The 15,265-nt window shown below is 37.6% G+C and overlaps 1 protein-coding gene across 1 annotated transcript in view; it reads left to right on the top strand.

Annotated features, from left to right (window-relative positions):
- The first annotated feature begins 4,551 nt into the window (after window positions 1–4,551).
- Window positions 4,552–15,265, top strand: part of LOC127617955 (storkhead-box protein 1-like) — a 34,301-nt gene continuing 23,587 nt past the window's right edge. Inside the window, exon 1 of the mRNA XM_052090143.1 lies at window positions 4,552–5,046. Coding sequence (XP_051946103.1) covers window positions 4,734–5,046 — 313 coding nt within the window. The 5' untranslated portion in view covers window positions 4,552–4,733. The remainder of the gene's footprint in view (window positions 5,047–15,265) is intronic.

Raw genomic sequence — 15,265 nt, 5'->3', positions numbered from 1 at the left:
CACAAAACATATGCCAGACACCAGCAATGCTGGTCTTTTCAACAGGGAATTTATACCCCCAGCATGAACAATACCAAAGAATTAGCTCTAGACATTTGATCATCAGACTAAAGCAAGTCCAGATTTTAAAAATTTTTACTAACACTATGTCAGTGTCCTTTTCCTAACCACATTAAAATATTTATGGAACTCTGTCATGCTGTTTAGAAAGTAGTCTGCCCTTTTTAGTGTAATACTTCTCTGCACTGACCCAGACATCTCTCTCATTGATTTGAAAAGCACTAAAACAGAACAGGAAGTCCAAGGGAGGAATTTCCTGCATGGTGCAGGGTCACTGGAATCAGCTGGAGGTGCTTTGACATGCCAGCATTTGCAAGTAACCTCCAATACACAAAACATTTGATGTTGCTATTTTACAAGGCATTTGGAGGGTTTCTTTCCTTGAGGTATTCATATTTAATTCTTCATTAAAGCAAATCTAAATCAATTCTGTCTTGATACTAGTTATGAGGTGACAGATGACACTACACAGAAATCTGACGTGGCTGATGTATAATGTGAATGTCATAAACTAGACCTTTTCTTACATATTCCACTGTAAGTAACACAACATATACTGTATTTTTTACATACTTTTAAATATTCAATACATTGTGTAAACATTTTCAAGTTTGGTTTTGTATAAATACTACTTTCAAATGTACTTTACATTTCAGTTTAGTGTACGTTTCAGCAATGGCTTGGATTGTTGTAGTTTAACTGTTATTTTAGATTAGATGTTTTTTTAAATCTGTTATGGGAATACCATAATTCCGAACAGTTACAAAACTCAAAGCGACACGAGTCAGAACATTCTGAAGGTCTGTTCCAAGCTTTAGGAGTTACAATTGGAAATTTTGGTCTTGGTTTAGGGATTCTGGAAAACCCCTTAACCAAGTCTGAAAATAATTGACTTCATAATTAGTTAAAGGAACCAACAGAACATTGCCAGAGTTTAGATTTACATCTAAAATAACCAGTACCTTGGAAGATGATAAATCTGTATCTTTGTTATCAGTATCTGTATCCTCACTGGCAGCTCAACCTCATATCAAGCTCAGTGATTGTTGAAATGCTTTTTTATTTGTGGTAAGTGTGAACTTATGTCAGTTAGGTTTATTTTAGCAATTTGAAATTTTGCTACAGTTCCATTTTCAGAATTGTATGCAAAATTGTTTATTGAAATCAATAGTTTCTGTTTAAGTTTCAGTATAGCCTACATTAATAACCCTGGTGTAACACAGACATAATCAAATACACCTGCAGTGGTTATCCTTGTGTGTTGTCTTATTGCTGTACACCCTGCAATTACTCTAGAATTTGGGTTTAAACTGCAGCCATCTACTCATCTCTCACTCTACTGTGAACATCACCATGTACAGACACTTGCATGAATAACAGCCCCCTACAGTTGTGAAGAATTCTGTGTATAGCATTGGATTACTCTCTGCACACATTCACCAAGGGGCGGAGAATACATAGATCTGTCTTGTTGAACTAGATTTATTTGGAACTTTATAATGTAAACACTGATAGCTAAAGACAGGTCTGAAAATCACAAAACAATTGGGAGATTGCTTTCTTTTCACACTCATTTTAAACTTGAAACCACTGTCCATTATTAAATCAAGCTCAGCCAGTGTTTTTCTTTTCTTTTTGAGTGAGCCTTATACAGTACATGAAGTACATTTATTGGCAAACACTCTTATTTTGTTAGAAATATCAAAGATTTCTAAGATAGTCTGATAATCACAGAACACATACATGTATTAGATTCCTTGTGTAATTATTTTTATGCAGATGAAAGCAAACAGGGATCCTGCATCAAGACACTTTGATATGGTTTTACAGATCGTGAGACCCTGTGAGGTTATCCACTCTCTAGTAAAAGTAAAAGAAAACAGTTCTGTAAAGCTTCTTTATGCATTTTTGAAGTAGACATTAAGTAGTCACCGAACACATTTGTTCAGTCAAAACATCATTTTTATGCACTACTCAGTACCACATTGATTTTTCTCTAATGCCTAATGGCACTTTTAACTGCCACTTATCCATCAGCTCACATCATAAAGATTTAACAGGAAGCAATGAAGGGTAGCTTTGATCCAGTTTACTGCAGTAGAATACTTACACATGCACTCACTATGAAAGAGTAATGGAGTCTGCAAAGGAAAATCACTGTCAAAGGCAAGTAGGTAGACATAGTATGAACTTTTTTTAATTCTGGGTAAAGTTCCAGTGCAATTAAATGTTCTAGAATATCAAAGTTACTAACTTTGTACTATATTAAACTAAAGATGATATTAAAATGTTCAGAATAGGTGAAAAAATGACCAATGCTCAACAGCTCATCAGTGCTTAATTTACTCCATGTGGACACTTAAAGTTTAAAATATGGCTGAAAAGATCATGAGAGTATCTGTGAAGAAACTATTTTATTATAGTTGGTTATAGGAACATGCACTGGCATTATAAAATATTGGCCCATTTTCATTTAAAAATTCCTAATGCATGATAAAATAAACGTAAATTGTAAAATAACGGCATTGAGTTTAATGGAATTCCTGGCCAGAGAAACAACAACACTTTGAATCAAATTGACAGTGGGTAAAGAAAATAGTAGGCAAAACTGGATATACTGTATACAAAGAAAATTAACAATCCTGATGTGGTTGCGGTCAGAACAGATGCTTTGACTCACTTTAAAATACAGATGTATGAGGACACAGGGTCTTATTCTTTGAACGTGGGGACTTGTGTGGGTCTTGGAGTGTGTTGCATGGCAATCTTCCAAAGAGAATGTGGTCGTACACGTCAACCACTAACATGATTTATGGTGGGAAGAGGCAATGTATTCTTTACATACACGGAGGAAACGCAATATCCTGTTACTCTGCCAGACCTTTACCCTATGGCAATACATACATTTCAGCCTTTTGATCTGTCTGTCATTATGCCAGACCTCCAGTTTTGAGTTCAGTGGCATAATACATGAGATAAAGCTCGAGTTTAAACTTGCTCACAGGATTTCAGATGTCAGAGGTGGAGAAATGGCACAAAATGTATTTTAGATGAAGTCATGAAAACATTATATTTAAGTCAGTAATATAGGCAAAAATATGGGACTCAGATTTACCCACACCAGCTGCTAACAACATGTTCGCTTTTACAGGTTTCACCACAGAAGATTTGTACAGTGTAATTTGTGATATTTCAGTTTCAGTATTCAGATTACCATTGGCACTCCCACAAAACTGTGTGCTGATCTCAGCATACATAAATACAGAGCAGTCTCTATTAAGTCGTTTAACAAAGTTCATCTATTAACAAATGTATCTTTTTATTTATTTAACATATCACATGTTTAACATAAATTAAAGCATGGATTAATGAGTAATATAAGCAGTGGCGGTAACTTGGATCTTGCGGGCCCCAGTGCAAAGAAACTGTCAGTCCCCCTCCTTGGGGGGCCTTGGCTGTTTTTCATCACCCCTCGGGCCCGCTGTCATTTTATGGTTTCTTTTGGTGAACCATGGCAGGCCCCCTACCAACTCGGGCCCTAGGGTGGCTCTCCATCCTGCCCTCCCTCTAGTTACACCCCTGAATATAAATTAGATGCATTTAGTTGCACAAAACAAAGTCTGAATCGTGCAGAAAAATGTGCATATATCAAATAATAATAATAATAATAATAATAAAAGCATCACTCTTGCTTGCTTGCCAAAGGTAAAATAAAGCATATTACAATAAATGCTCAGTTTTTACAGATTTAAATAAGTATGTCTATTACAAAATATAGTAGGTTTCATATGCCTCATTTTTAAACTTTTATGGTTTGTATAAATTTGTTGTATTATTTTATTGTAAAAACAAGACCTATATCTTAATATGAATCTAACTGTACATCTCAATGAGGAATCTAAATGTAAGATGTAACCTTTATGTGGACTTAAAACATACATTTGTAATAAATTCACAAAGTTTAACAACAAAAATTTCAAAAAACTAAAATATAAATTTGTGTTATGGACTTCATTCAGATTTGAATTTTGACGAGAATGAAAACGAGGCTGTGACTCCCTTCAATGACATACACTGTATGAAGTAGCTAGTACAAAGGTCTTGGATCACTTGGATCACAATTTTCACAACCCATGTTTTTTTTTTTTTTGTCTCCTGAAGATTTTTTGGAAACAATCAATAGCCTTTTATACAATAGGACATCCCAGTCCTGTTTAAAACACATTTTGCGCTACACTCACAAAGGTTCATAACACAAAAATGTGGTCTTATAATGTCAATTTCTGAAATAAATTCTTAAAATTTAATGACAAAACGCAACAGTAAAACTCTCTAATGAAAGCCCAATTTACCAACAACTTTTCAGCCACTATTTGTTTACTACCTGCAGTTTCCTCCCAGAGTCAGTAGCAGCCCAGGCGCGGACCCGCCTTTATAATTAGGGGTGCGTGTTTCATTGGTTAGCAGGTTCCCTTGGGAGCCCGTAGACACAGGACAACACGGACAGACTCAACAGAGCTCTGCGCTTTGAGAATGTGACACATTCAAACTGTGGGTTTACACAACACCACGTCGCATATATTTGGGTTAAGTATACCGAAATGCTTGGTCTTATTCCCAAGACTGCATTTTGAGATTCATTTGACCGGGAAATTCATTCAGGTAGATCAGAAATGTCTCTGCAGCAAAGAGTGGTTCAACTGTCATCCGAGTCGCTCGCTGTAGTTCTGAGCCGGGACGAGGACACCAAACACAGCGCGACCAGCGCCAGCGGCCAGGACGTGTTTGCGGATTTTAAAGCGCAGAATTCGCGTAGCTTCTGGAATCAGAGACTCGTGAAAGCGGTGGTTGAAGTGTATTTCCGGGGATGGCTGGAGAACTACGTGCTTGTCGTCCAGGGTAATGCCAATAACTTGGAAGTGCTCAGGGAAGCTTGGATGCGCAGGGCTCTGAGGTCACCGAAAGGATACATCATCAAAGCAGTGGGTAAGTGATCAGTGTTGGGCTATTTCAGTTACATTTGCTTGAATTTGATATGATGTGGAATCACCAGATTTTGGGCAGTTGCATCACTGGCTCATTCATTCATTCATGAAATAATCCTGAAGATCTAAAGGCATGGCACATCTCAGCATTGCGTACAGCTCACAGTCACTTCAGAATCAGATTATTGCCGATATTACCAATAGAGTAATATTGGATTTTTAGGGGATAGACCGATGTGGGTTTTTAAGACCGATATGCTACCGATTTTAGAGGGGGAAAATTCACTGATTATGCTATGGTGGCTAATATAGTTAATTTTTGAGCTGGAATGAAAACCAACCTTTTCTATGTGGATTCTGCACCGATATGACTATGCAAAGGTACTCAGAAGGCTGCTTTCTTAAACAAATATTTTTATCAAAGAATATTTGACATTTTTAATTATACATTGTCATCAAATACTGAACAGAAATGAACACTTGAGAAAATAAATACAAATAAAATAAATAGCTAAATAATCATCAGTACTATTGAGTATCAGTCAAATGCTGACCATTAAAATAAAGAATAAATAAAAATAAAATAAATATCTAAATAAACATAACTATTACTGTTTAGTATCAGTCAAATGCTTACTATATTAATACTGCCAGTCAATTATTGGCAGGTTGTAAAACAAGAAGCATTTACACCTGCTGAGACAAGAGATAAACAGCAGCAGTGGTGTTGCACCGTATTCTGCTACACAAGTTCAGGGGAAATTTTCAACGGTGGAAAACCGACTTCTAAATATACAATTTTGTAAATGCAATGACTGGAATTGTTCGTTGAATTGGGTACCAAACTGTGAATCCTGAACAAAACAGTTTGGTGAAAACATGTTTACACATTAGCTTCCACTTAGCTGACAAGCAATGACAGTAGCTACGTGGTTAACAAGTTAGCTGTATGCTCGTTGTCATGGAGAGTAAAAGATGGACCAGCATTGCATCTCACCAACTAGGTTACAGCGTAGCGTGAAATCAACACTCAACAGACACAATCCACCACTGCACCATTGTCTGATGAGCTGCAAAAATATGCTCTGATGTTTACCTTTCAATCTGCTACATTACTGACAAACTGACAAATTATAGCTGGCTAACAGCAAACAGACATGAGTGACATGGTTGTCAAGGACAGGTTTAATGTTATATTAGTTATATTGAAAAGGGAAAATGACGGGGTCATTGTTTATTAACTTTCCAGTATGAATTTCACAAACTAGTTAGCAACTTACAGAGAAGGCACTGCTTAACTCCGCCCTATATTGGCTGACTGATATATCGGTCGGGCACTAATTACCAATTCCACAGAAGTAGGGATTTGTATCTCATAGGAAGGAAATCTAAGGAAGGCTCTGGGTTGAAGATTTGTTTCCTTAGGACTTTACAATGGCAACAAAGTGCTAAGGAAACAAAACAAAAAAAAAGTTGAGAATAACTAATTTGGATGTTGGTTAAGTAGACAAACATGCTTTACAATTGTTTAGTTGACCACTACTACCATCTTGAATACTAAAGCCTATCTGAAGCTACTAAAATGTGATCACAGAGCTCACAAATGACCTCCAGCCATAACAAATGAAATCACATTTCATCAGAGAATCAAAACTGAACCCTCAAGTGATCATGAACATTATCCTATAAAGTACTATAGGACAAGGAAATCCACATACTCAACCTCTGCTGTCTCTCTACAAAAAAACCCAGATTGTCTCTTCACAGCTGTAATAGAAAACCACAACATAATTTCCCTTCGCTGTAGAAGGTAGCCCCTTAACCTAACCTGACCGGCAGGTCACTGAGAGACCTCAGCGTGCTTTAGGCGTAACTGTGTGCGTGCAAAATAAGTGCATTATTTCCAGATGACAGGAAATATGATTTCTGGTCAGCAGCCTATCCCTTCTCTCTCCCTTCTGACTTAAGTTCAAATGCATGGTTTCAACTGAAGAATTTAGCTTCCACGAAATTGGGGCATCTTGATTTTGTGTGGGTACAGAGTTCTTGCCCAGTGTTTTGTTGGTTGTTATTGTGTTTTGATTGGAGATAGTATTGTTTTCGGTAGTCACATGTTGAGGTGACAGACCTTTTGTGACACTGTGGCTTTCTGTTGCCTCAAGTGTTGCTGCCTCTAGGAGGCATCTGGTTTGCCCCACTAAAAACATGAAGCAGATTGTGATAGCCGCCATTTGCTCTTGCTGTCACAACCATAGAATGTGTATGTAAAAATAAATGGAGACAGAAATGCGGCATATAACTGAGGAATTATTGACCTTGGACCACACATTTGGATTGGGAGAAGTTGGGAGGACTAACAGAGCTTTAAGTCACTTGTTACGTTTAGTTTCTCTTTATAAATGGAAGCTTATACTCACACAAATACTAATCTTGGGTCAGCCCCTGTGCCTCTGTAATTTATTACCCATTCATCAAGATCCATAGTCCTGAGTTATGTCCTGTCCTGTGATTGTCCATCAGTGTCCCTTGTTTCATGTTCAGTGTGCTCCCAAATGACACACTATACACTTACAAAATGTACTATACACTCAGCCATGTAATGTATGAATTTTCAAAGTGTTTTATCATCCGAAATAGAACACTTAACATTTTAACAGCACTTAACAGCTCTAGCACCCAACGGTAAACATCTCTGCTAAATAGCATGCTATCTACCCTCAGTTCAACACTTATGTTGTATGATGGTTAAGCATTTAACTCACTTTTGTAAGGTGCTATCTTCACAGAGGTTTTGCTAGTTGTCATATTCTCCATTATTTACAATTGTTTCACCAGACCACCATTGCTGCCTGTAACTCCGTACGGCAAGCCACGTGCACTGAGTGCACAAAGTGTTCATCATTCCACACTTCATTTTGACAATTGAAAAAGTGCATTATCCGGGTACTCCTAGTACATTTCTTTTTGTTGCATTTTCAGTGTAAACATACTACTCGCACTACTTCAAAAATGACGTAAAATAGTGCAGAAGTGTGCGGTTTATGACGCACCTTTGGTCTTTTTGTTGTAGTCGGAAGAAGACACCAACATATTCTGTTGGCAATGAAATGTCAGCTTGTAAATAAGAATTATGTAACCAGGTCTCATGTCCTAAAATTTAGTTCAAGATGTTGAAATTGTAAGAAATCATTTTGGCTTTAACAAAAATTTATAACTTTTACTACTATAGAGGACAAATAAATGAACAAAAGTACAATGTTATTATGATTTAAATTTAACCCCTTACCCAAATCTAAACCTATAACCATAATGTCTAACACCTTACCCAGACCCTAAACTTTTCTACTTAAATAATTTAAAAATAAAAGTATGGTTGACAAATAACATGCCATGAACCTTTTTTTTTTTAAATCAATATTTTTGGATAAAATTTAAATTATGTGTATGGTAAAGTGTATATTTTAGGTGCTGCTTAAAATAATGTACATTTTTAACCATTTTTAATCACCTTTTTGCAGTTGACATACATAGACCTGCACTGTGACAAATAGATATTTTTTGTACATTTCACCTCAATTAATACGTGGTCATAACTGCATGCATAACAATTAGGAAAGAAAACTTGTTTAAAATAGTTTTGGATGGAATGTAGTTATGTTATACATGTAGGGCACTGATGTCACTGAGTTTGCTGTTCACATTGGTTAAGTACATCATTAAAGCTTTTACATATTGTGATTCGATTTAACTTTCTATTTACTTTCATGTTTTTTTATCCAGATCTTATGTTTTTTCACCAAAGCCCTGTTGTATTCTAGGCCTGTGTTTAGTCAGCATGAAAGGGTTAGTGGACTTGATTACCTATCAGCAGATGGGATGAATTAGACTGCCTCCCTCTCTGTCCTCTTGATTATCAGTATACATTAAGTGAAAAGACGGATTGTTCTCTGGGGCCTGGATGTTTTTTTTTTTATTTACAAGGGCCTCTTGCTCATGATACTCAAAATGACCTTTTCAACTTAAATTTCAAGTCATAGGTCTAGTGTATTTTTCTAAAACCCTAATAAATAGATCGATATAGCTTGATACAGTCCAGTATTTTCTAGTTATTTGTGAAATTAGCTCAATGCAAATTTACTGGCAAGTAACTTCAACCTAAACCAGATTAGTTAAGGCCCAGGTATACTTAGTTTTTGTGCATTCCAGATCGTGCCTGGCCGGCCACATTGCTTTCAGATTATACTCTTCTGGCCGCGAGTGAATCCAAATGCATTCGACAAATGCCCATAACAGCTGCTTTCGGATACTCTTTAAGTACAGTCGATGGCCAGTGCATGCGGCAATCAGGACCGTGTCCAAGGGTCGAGAATATCTGGGCAGCACGCAGTCAGGTTGCACAGACTAGTATGTAGATTACATACTATGTGCGGAGCAATCAGCAGTGCGGACAACCTTGGTATACTCAGACCTTTATTAATCAGTGCTGGATAAGTTACTCAAATGTAATTCACAACAAATGAATAATTATTTCTCCAATTTGTTTTATCAGATTACTTATTATTATTTCATCAAAAAGTATTCACATTACTTATTAATTTTAGTTGACAGAAAAGTTAGTTTTTCTGCTCAAACAAATAAAAAATAATGTCTATATTTCCTCCTTGTTCACTGTCATACACTCAGGACCACGCATTTCTCTCTTTCAATGAATCGATAGTGGGTGCACACCCTTCAGTTGTCACAGAAATGCAAACAGATGTAACTTTTAATATAATTCATTTTTAAAATGTATTCTACGTAAATAATATTGTTTTAGATGTGTCTAATTAAAAATAATGCTGGATGGCAGGGACAGGCTAAATACATGCAGAGTAGTGTCATTTTTCCCACCGTGTTCGATATCAAAATCAGTGTGACACACTTTGCAAAAAGTGTGGGCATTGTTGATATGGCTTCGAGATATGAAAGTAAATTCTTTTCCCTTCTACCAGTGATGCTTGATTCAACTTCCCGCGTCTGCTACCTGCGCAGATATCAATAGAGCAACTGGGTTGTAGGTTGCCAGGTTGAGGTCACAAATGGGTTGAAATTTGTATGACATATGGATTGTGTGAGTAGGATGCGTTTCATACAAGATCTGGCAATTGGACAACATTGGAATAATATATTGATGTGATATTCATATACCGAGGTTTGGGCCATACACATTACGGGAGTTTCCCGGGAGAAATAACAAAACTGGAGTGGGGCGGGAGATCGGTGTGAAATACAGGAGATTCCCGGGAAAAACTGTTGACCGGTATGCACTAGCTTTAAATATGCAACTTAGCTGGCTAACGAATGCAAATAGATGGTAATAGATGGTAACAATCATGTTAATCGTTTGGGTAGAACTTGCATGTATTTTTGTCACATTGTTCTAACCGCTTGAGGTTAGCTTTAATGTTAGCCTTGTCGGCAAACATACTGCTGTTCTCTACTAATGCAGCAAATTCAACAAATTAGTCAACAAATTAATTACTTTATAATGATAAGACAACATGTTGATGTTTTAAATCCACATCTGAAGTGTTGCGCTCCATGCAAACACCACAAGGCATCAATGAAGTGATAGTTTTTATTTCGCCTCTAGTGGCCGCTCTCATAGTGTATAACGACAGCAGACCCTTCCCAGCCACTCCAGCACTAGATGCAATGGGGGGAAACTATTGGTTTGGATTTTTGCTGATAACGATAGTTCCAGAAATCTATAATAAATTATAAATTTAAGATATAAATTATGTTATATCCTCAATTTTATTCAAATTATCTGCATTGCAAGGACATTGCTTATTTCAGTAACCTATATAACTATACATAAACTACCTATACAGCCTGATTTGTTTGAGGTTATGCAGAGTAGACCACATCTCCTAGTCTTAGATCCTAGCTCATTAGCCTTGACATGGCGTTGTGCAGGACTCTTTTATCCTGAGGTCAACACCCTGTGGTTCTCATGCATTGAAAGTTGACCTCTTGTATAACAAGGCACCAAAGGTCATTGCTCCCTAGTGCTTTCCTCAAAGATGTCATTGCTGACCGCAACACTTCCAGGTGTGCACCATAAACAGAGGAAGCACAGTTCAGCCAACATGTGTTTGTAAAAGAACAAAACTCAAGAAAAATAATAATGAAATCAGAGAAAGACATATGGTTACATTTAAAACTCTTTCTGAGCTTTATATTAAATTAAAGGAAAAAAAAATGGCTCCTAGTATCATCACATGCAGAGACTCCTGGATAAACATGTGGGTTCATATTCAATTATTTAAATGTTTAAGTCAATAAAATAATCCACCATGTCAGAATTTGAGAGACAATCATATGTTGTGGACATGGCCAGTGTTGGAAGATAAAGGTGGAGCTGGATCAGGTTTCTAAGAAGGCAACCGATGGAATGTTTTCTTGAGATAATCAAACACCCAAACCAAAGTCGGCCACAAGCTGCCATGTGTATTCCTTTCCGACGTAACCTTCTTTCAACAGTTGAAATCTTGTATCCTCTATCCATAAGTGTAGTTAAACAACACTGACAGAATGGTCAGATACAGTAGATGGGCTCTTGTTCTTAACTTCCCTCTGTCTGCTGAGGCTAATTCCGCTTTTCAAAAATGCATCTCTCCCTGTGACTTCAGTTATCTCTAACAATTCACGCTCCGATCCAAATGCTGTCCAAAAACTGCACAAGACTCCTCATTTTCAACTTGAGAATTCACTGTTTGTTTTGAACATGTGAGAGTATGTAAGGGCATGCATATGTGCCTTTTGTGTGGGTTTTTTCTATGTGCATGAGTGGTGCAGAAATAATTCGACATGTTTCTCACATGGATTTCGTATATAGCAAATACTCAAACAATTAAACAATAAATGGTTGCTGTTGTACCAGCGAATAAGCATACGTGAATACACCTGCATCACTTTTACATGACCTATATTTTTTATATTGATTAGTGAATGATATCTAACAAATTAATGATTCATTTATTTAAAATAACCAGTGTATGGCAAATCAGTAGTTTAATGTCATATATAACAAATGAATATTATTGAAATAAAGCATTGAAATTGTAATATCTTTGCAAAATCCATCATCTTTTATGTCAACATGGACACAACCGTTTTAACGTCACTACTCGCCATCTCCGGTATCATCTAGAATTCTGAGTTTCCCACTTGTAAATACAACTTTGGGATGTATCATTAAAGGCATAGCACTATGTAACACAATTTTTTGTCCTGGTAGTAAGTTATTTCCTAATTGCTTATGCCTCAAAAGTATAGAAAATGTCTATTATTCCCCACAAACTTTGCTTTTGTGACCAGTGATAAACAGTGATATTTTGAAATGTACCTATTTCCAATGAGAAAACAGGCAAATTTGTGTCTTTTCGTTCACATTAAGTCAGAAAAAAACATGTGAATCTAAATGAACATGTATTTATACTAATGTAATACAAAAACAACGACAAAAGATTTAGAAGTGAGTAGTTTTTCGAGATTTATGATTATACTGTAAATCAATTTCACGAATCAGCCCCCAAATCTCCCATCATGTTCTCATTATACTGTCCTTGGCATTCAAAGTCCAGTATATCCTGGTGGTAGCACTTGCCTTGCTCCTCTGAGTATGCTCCCATGTTCTTCTTGAATTTATCAAGATGAGCATCAGGGATATGGACTCTGAGGGACATTCTACAGCCCATTGTGCCATAGTTCTTCACCAGAATCTCAACCGGCTCCACATAGTTTCCAGCCTTGTGATTGCACAGGAAGCCCTGAACCACTGTGAGAAAGCTGTTTCAAGCCACTTTCTCCTTACTAATGAGCTTCTTGGGGAATTCATTGCACTCCAGGATCTTCTTTATCTGTGGTCCAATTTTGACCTTTGCCTCAAACAAATTAGGGAAGAAGTCTTGTAGGTACTTGAAGGCTGCCGACTCCTTATCTAGAGCTCTGACAAATTGTTTCATAAGGCCCAATTTGATGTGCACCTTCCGGGGGTCCAACAGTGGCTCCCACTTGACATTGTTCCTCCCCACAGAGAAATCTGTCCGCTGTGGCCAGTCCTGTCTGTGGTAGATGCCTTGGCGTACCTGCTGTCCAAATAGCAAAGATAACAGGGAAACTTTGTAAAACCGCCTTTGAGTCCAATCAGGAATGCCGCCATTTTGATATTGTTTGCAACATCCTTTTCCCGTTACACAGGAAGTCAATCCTTTATGAAATCTGAGCTGAATGATATATTTAGGGAGTCAACAGCCAGGTGGATATCTAGGCCAGTCCAAACAAATGAATTTTTTTTTTAAATGTCCTGTTTAGCATTGCCATGAATGTTTTTGTAATTAGTGGAAAGAACTTTCCCTTATATTTTCATTCCCTTTCTTTACTAAATAGAGGAATTACAGTCCAAAGACAATGTATGCATACATTACTTGAGAGGAAACTCTTAACAAAATGCTGGATACACTAACGCATTTCCATGATCCTACTAGACTGAAATGAAGATTATGGGTCTGTTCCAAAACCTATTGAGCTTTCTCCAGAGGCAGCACTTTAAGACATCATAGGCGCTCTGCCAGCCCAAAGGTTGTTCCAAAAGGTAGGTATCTTAATTATGCTGCCTCCTAAGTTATATTGTTTTTACCAAATTATAAGGTATTCTCTAGAGATGCACCGATCGACCGGCCAGGGACCGGAATTAGCCGATTTTCCGCATGCTTGGCCCGGACCGGTAACCGGCCGGTCAGCCTCACGTCTTACCGATTCCAAGCCGGTCCATTTTGTTGCCAGCGGCGCAGGCAATAACGTCACAGCCGCATGTAAACATGTCACTGGCGTGGGAGATCTTCACTGTGTGAGTGAAGAATACATAAAGTTCGAAATGTGTAATAATTGTAAGGCCAAAGTAAACCGTGGGGGAACCACCACAATAACTTTCGGCTCAACAAACCTAATTAGACATTTAAAACACCATCACCCAGCTGAAAATGCCCATTTTAAAAAAGAAGCTAAAAAGTGCAAGCTGCTAAAGCTAGCCAGAGCTCAGAGACAGTCACAAGTCAGCAGCCTCTCCTTTCATTCCTTGGTCAAAAGACCAAAGCAATTACGAGAAAAATTATGGAATTCATGGCCCTGGATGACCAGCTGTTCTCCATAGTTGAGGACAGAGGGATCAGAAATCTGATAAATTTCCTCGATACAGAGTAGGAAGTACTTTCCGACGTCGCGTTGCCCGAGTTGTTTAATCTCGTGACATGTAACACATGCAGCCAGTTATCTGTCAACATTTGGGTACACAAATCCGGGAGAGGGGAAGGGGGAAGGTGGTGCTGGATGGCAGAGGCAGGCTAAATACATACAAATTGTGCCGTTGTGATTTAACGTAATTTTTCCCACCGTGTCCGATATTAAAATCAGTGCGACACACATTGCAAAAGGCGTGGGCATTGTCGATATGGCTTCGGGATATGAAATTCAATTCTTCCATCCAGCTGTTGTTAAAGGGGTCATGACATGGTTTTTTTTATTGTATTATTATGTTCCCTTAGGTGCAATTATAGTATTAATATATTTTTTTTTAAGAAAAACTTTTAAAATCTAGTGATTTATGACCTTTTCCCACCCTGTTTCTCATCCTCTGATTCAAACAGTCTGTTTTGGGGGCGTTTTCCATTTAAGACTTCAGTGTTAACGCCCACTGTTATGATTGGCTAACGTCAGTGCCTATGTATCAATTATTGACGCCCCAGCCAGAACAATATGCAAGTAAACTAAGTAAAAACACTGTGATTATTCATAATGAATGAAATTGCGCTTTAAAAAGTAGTTTAAAGTTTAAAATAGATTACTTACAGTTTGCGTCGTCGTTGTTCCCAGAATAGTCGGCACGGACTTATCTTTGAGCAACAGTTTTCTGGCAAAGCCAGCATCATATTGAGATTTGTTCTCAAAACAGTCATCCTTAAAATGTACAGAACAAACGCTTAAGTTAACACTGCCGTGACTGGGTCGATCCGCAAAAAATAAACTGCATCCATTTTTCCCTGACGTCTGGATCTTTCGGCAGCTTATTCAGAGGTTTTGTTTGACCACAGCCAGGAACAGCACATCTGTGTGGCATCGTAATTTTCCTGTGCACAAGTAGTCTCTGTCAGAGCTCGCTGTCCATCGACTGAACACTT

Source organism: Xyrauchen texanus, chromosome 24 (assembly GCF_025860055.1).
Source record: "Xyrauchen texanus isolate HMW12.3.18 chromosome 24, RBS_HiC_50CHRs, whole genome shotgun sequence".
Taxonomy (NCBI): domain Eukaryota; kingdom Metazoa; phylum Chordata; class Actinopteri; order Cypriniformes; family Catostomidae; genus Xyrauchen; species Xyrauchen texanus.
This window is presented reverse-complemented; position numbering and strand designations above follow the sequence as displayed.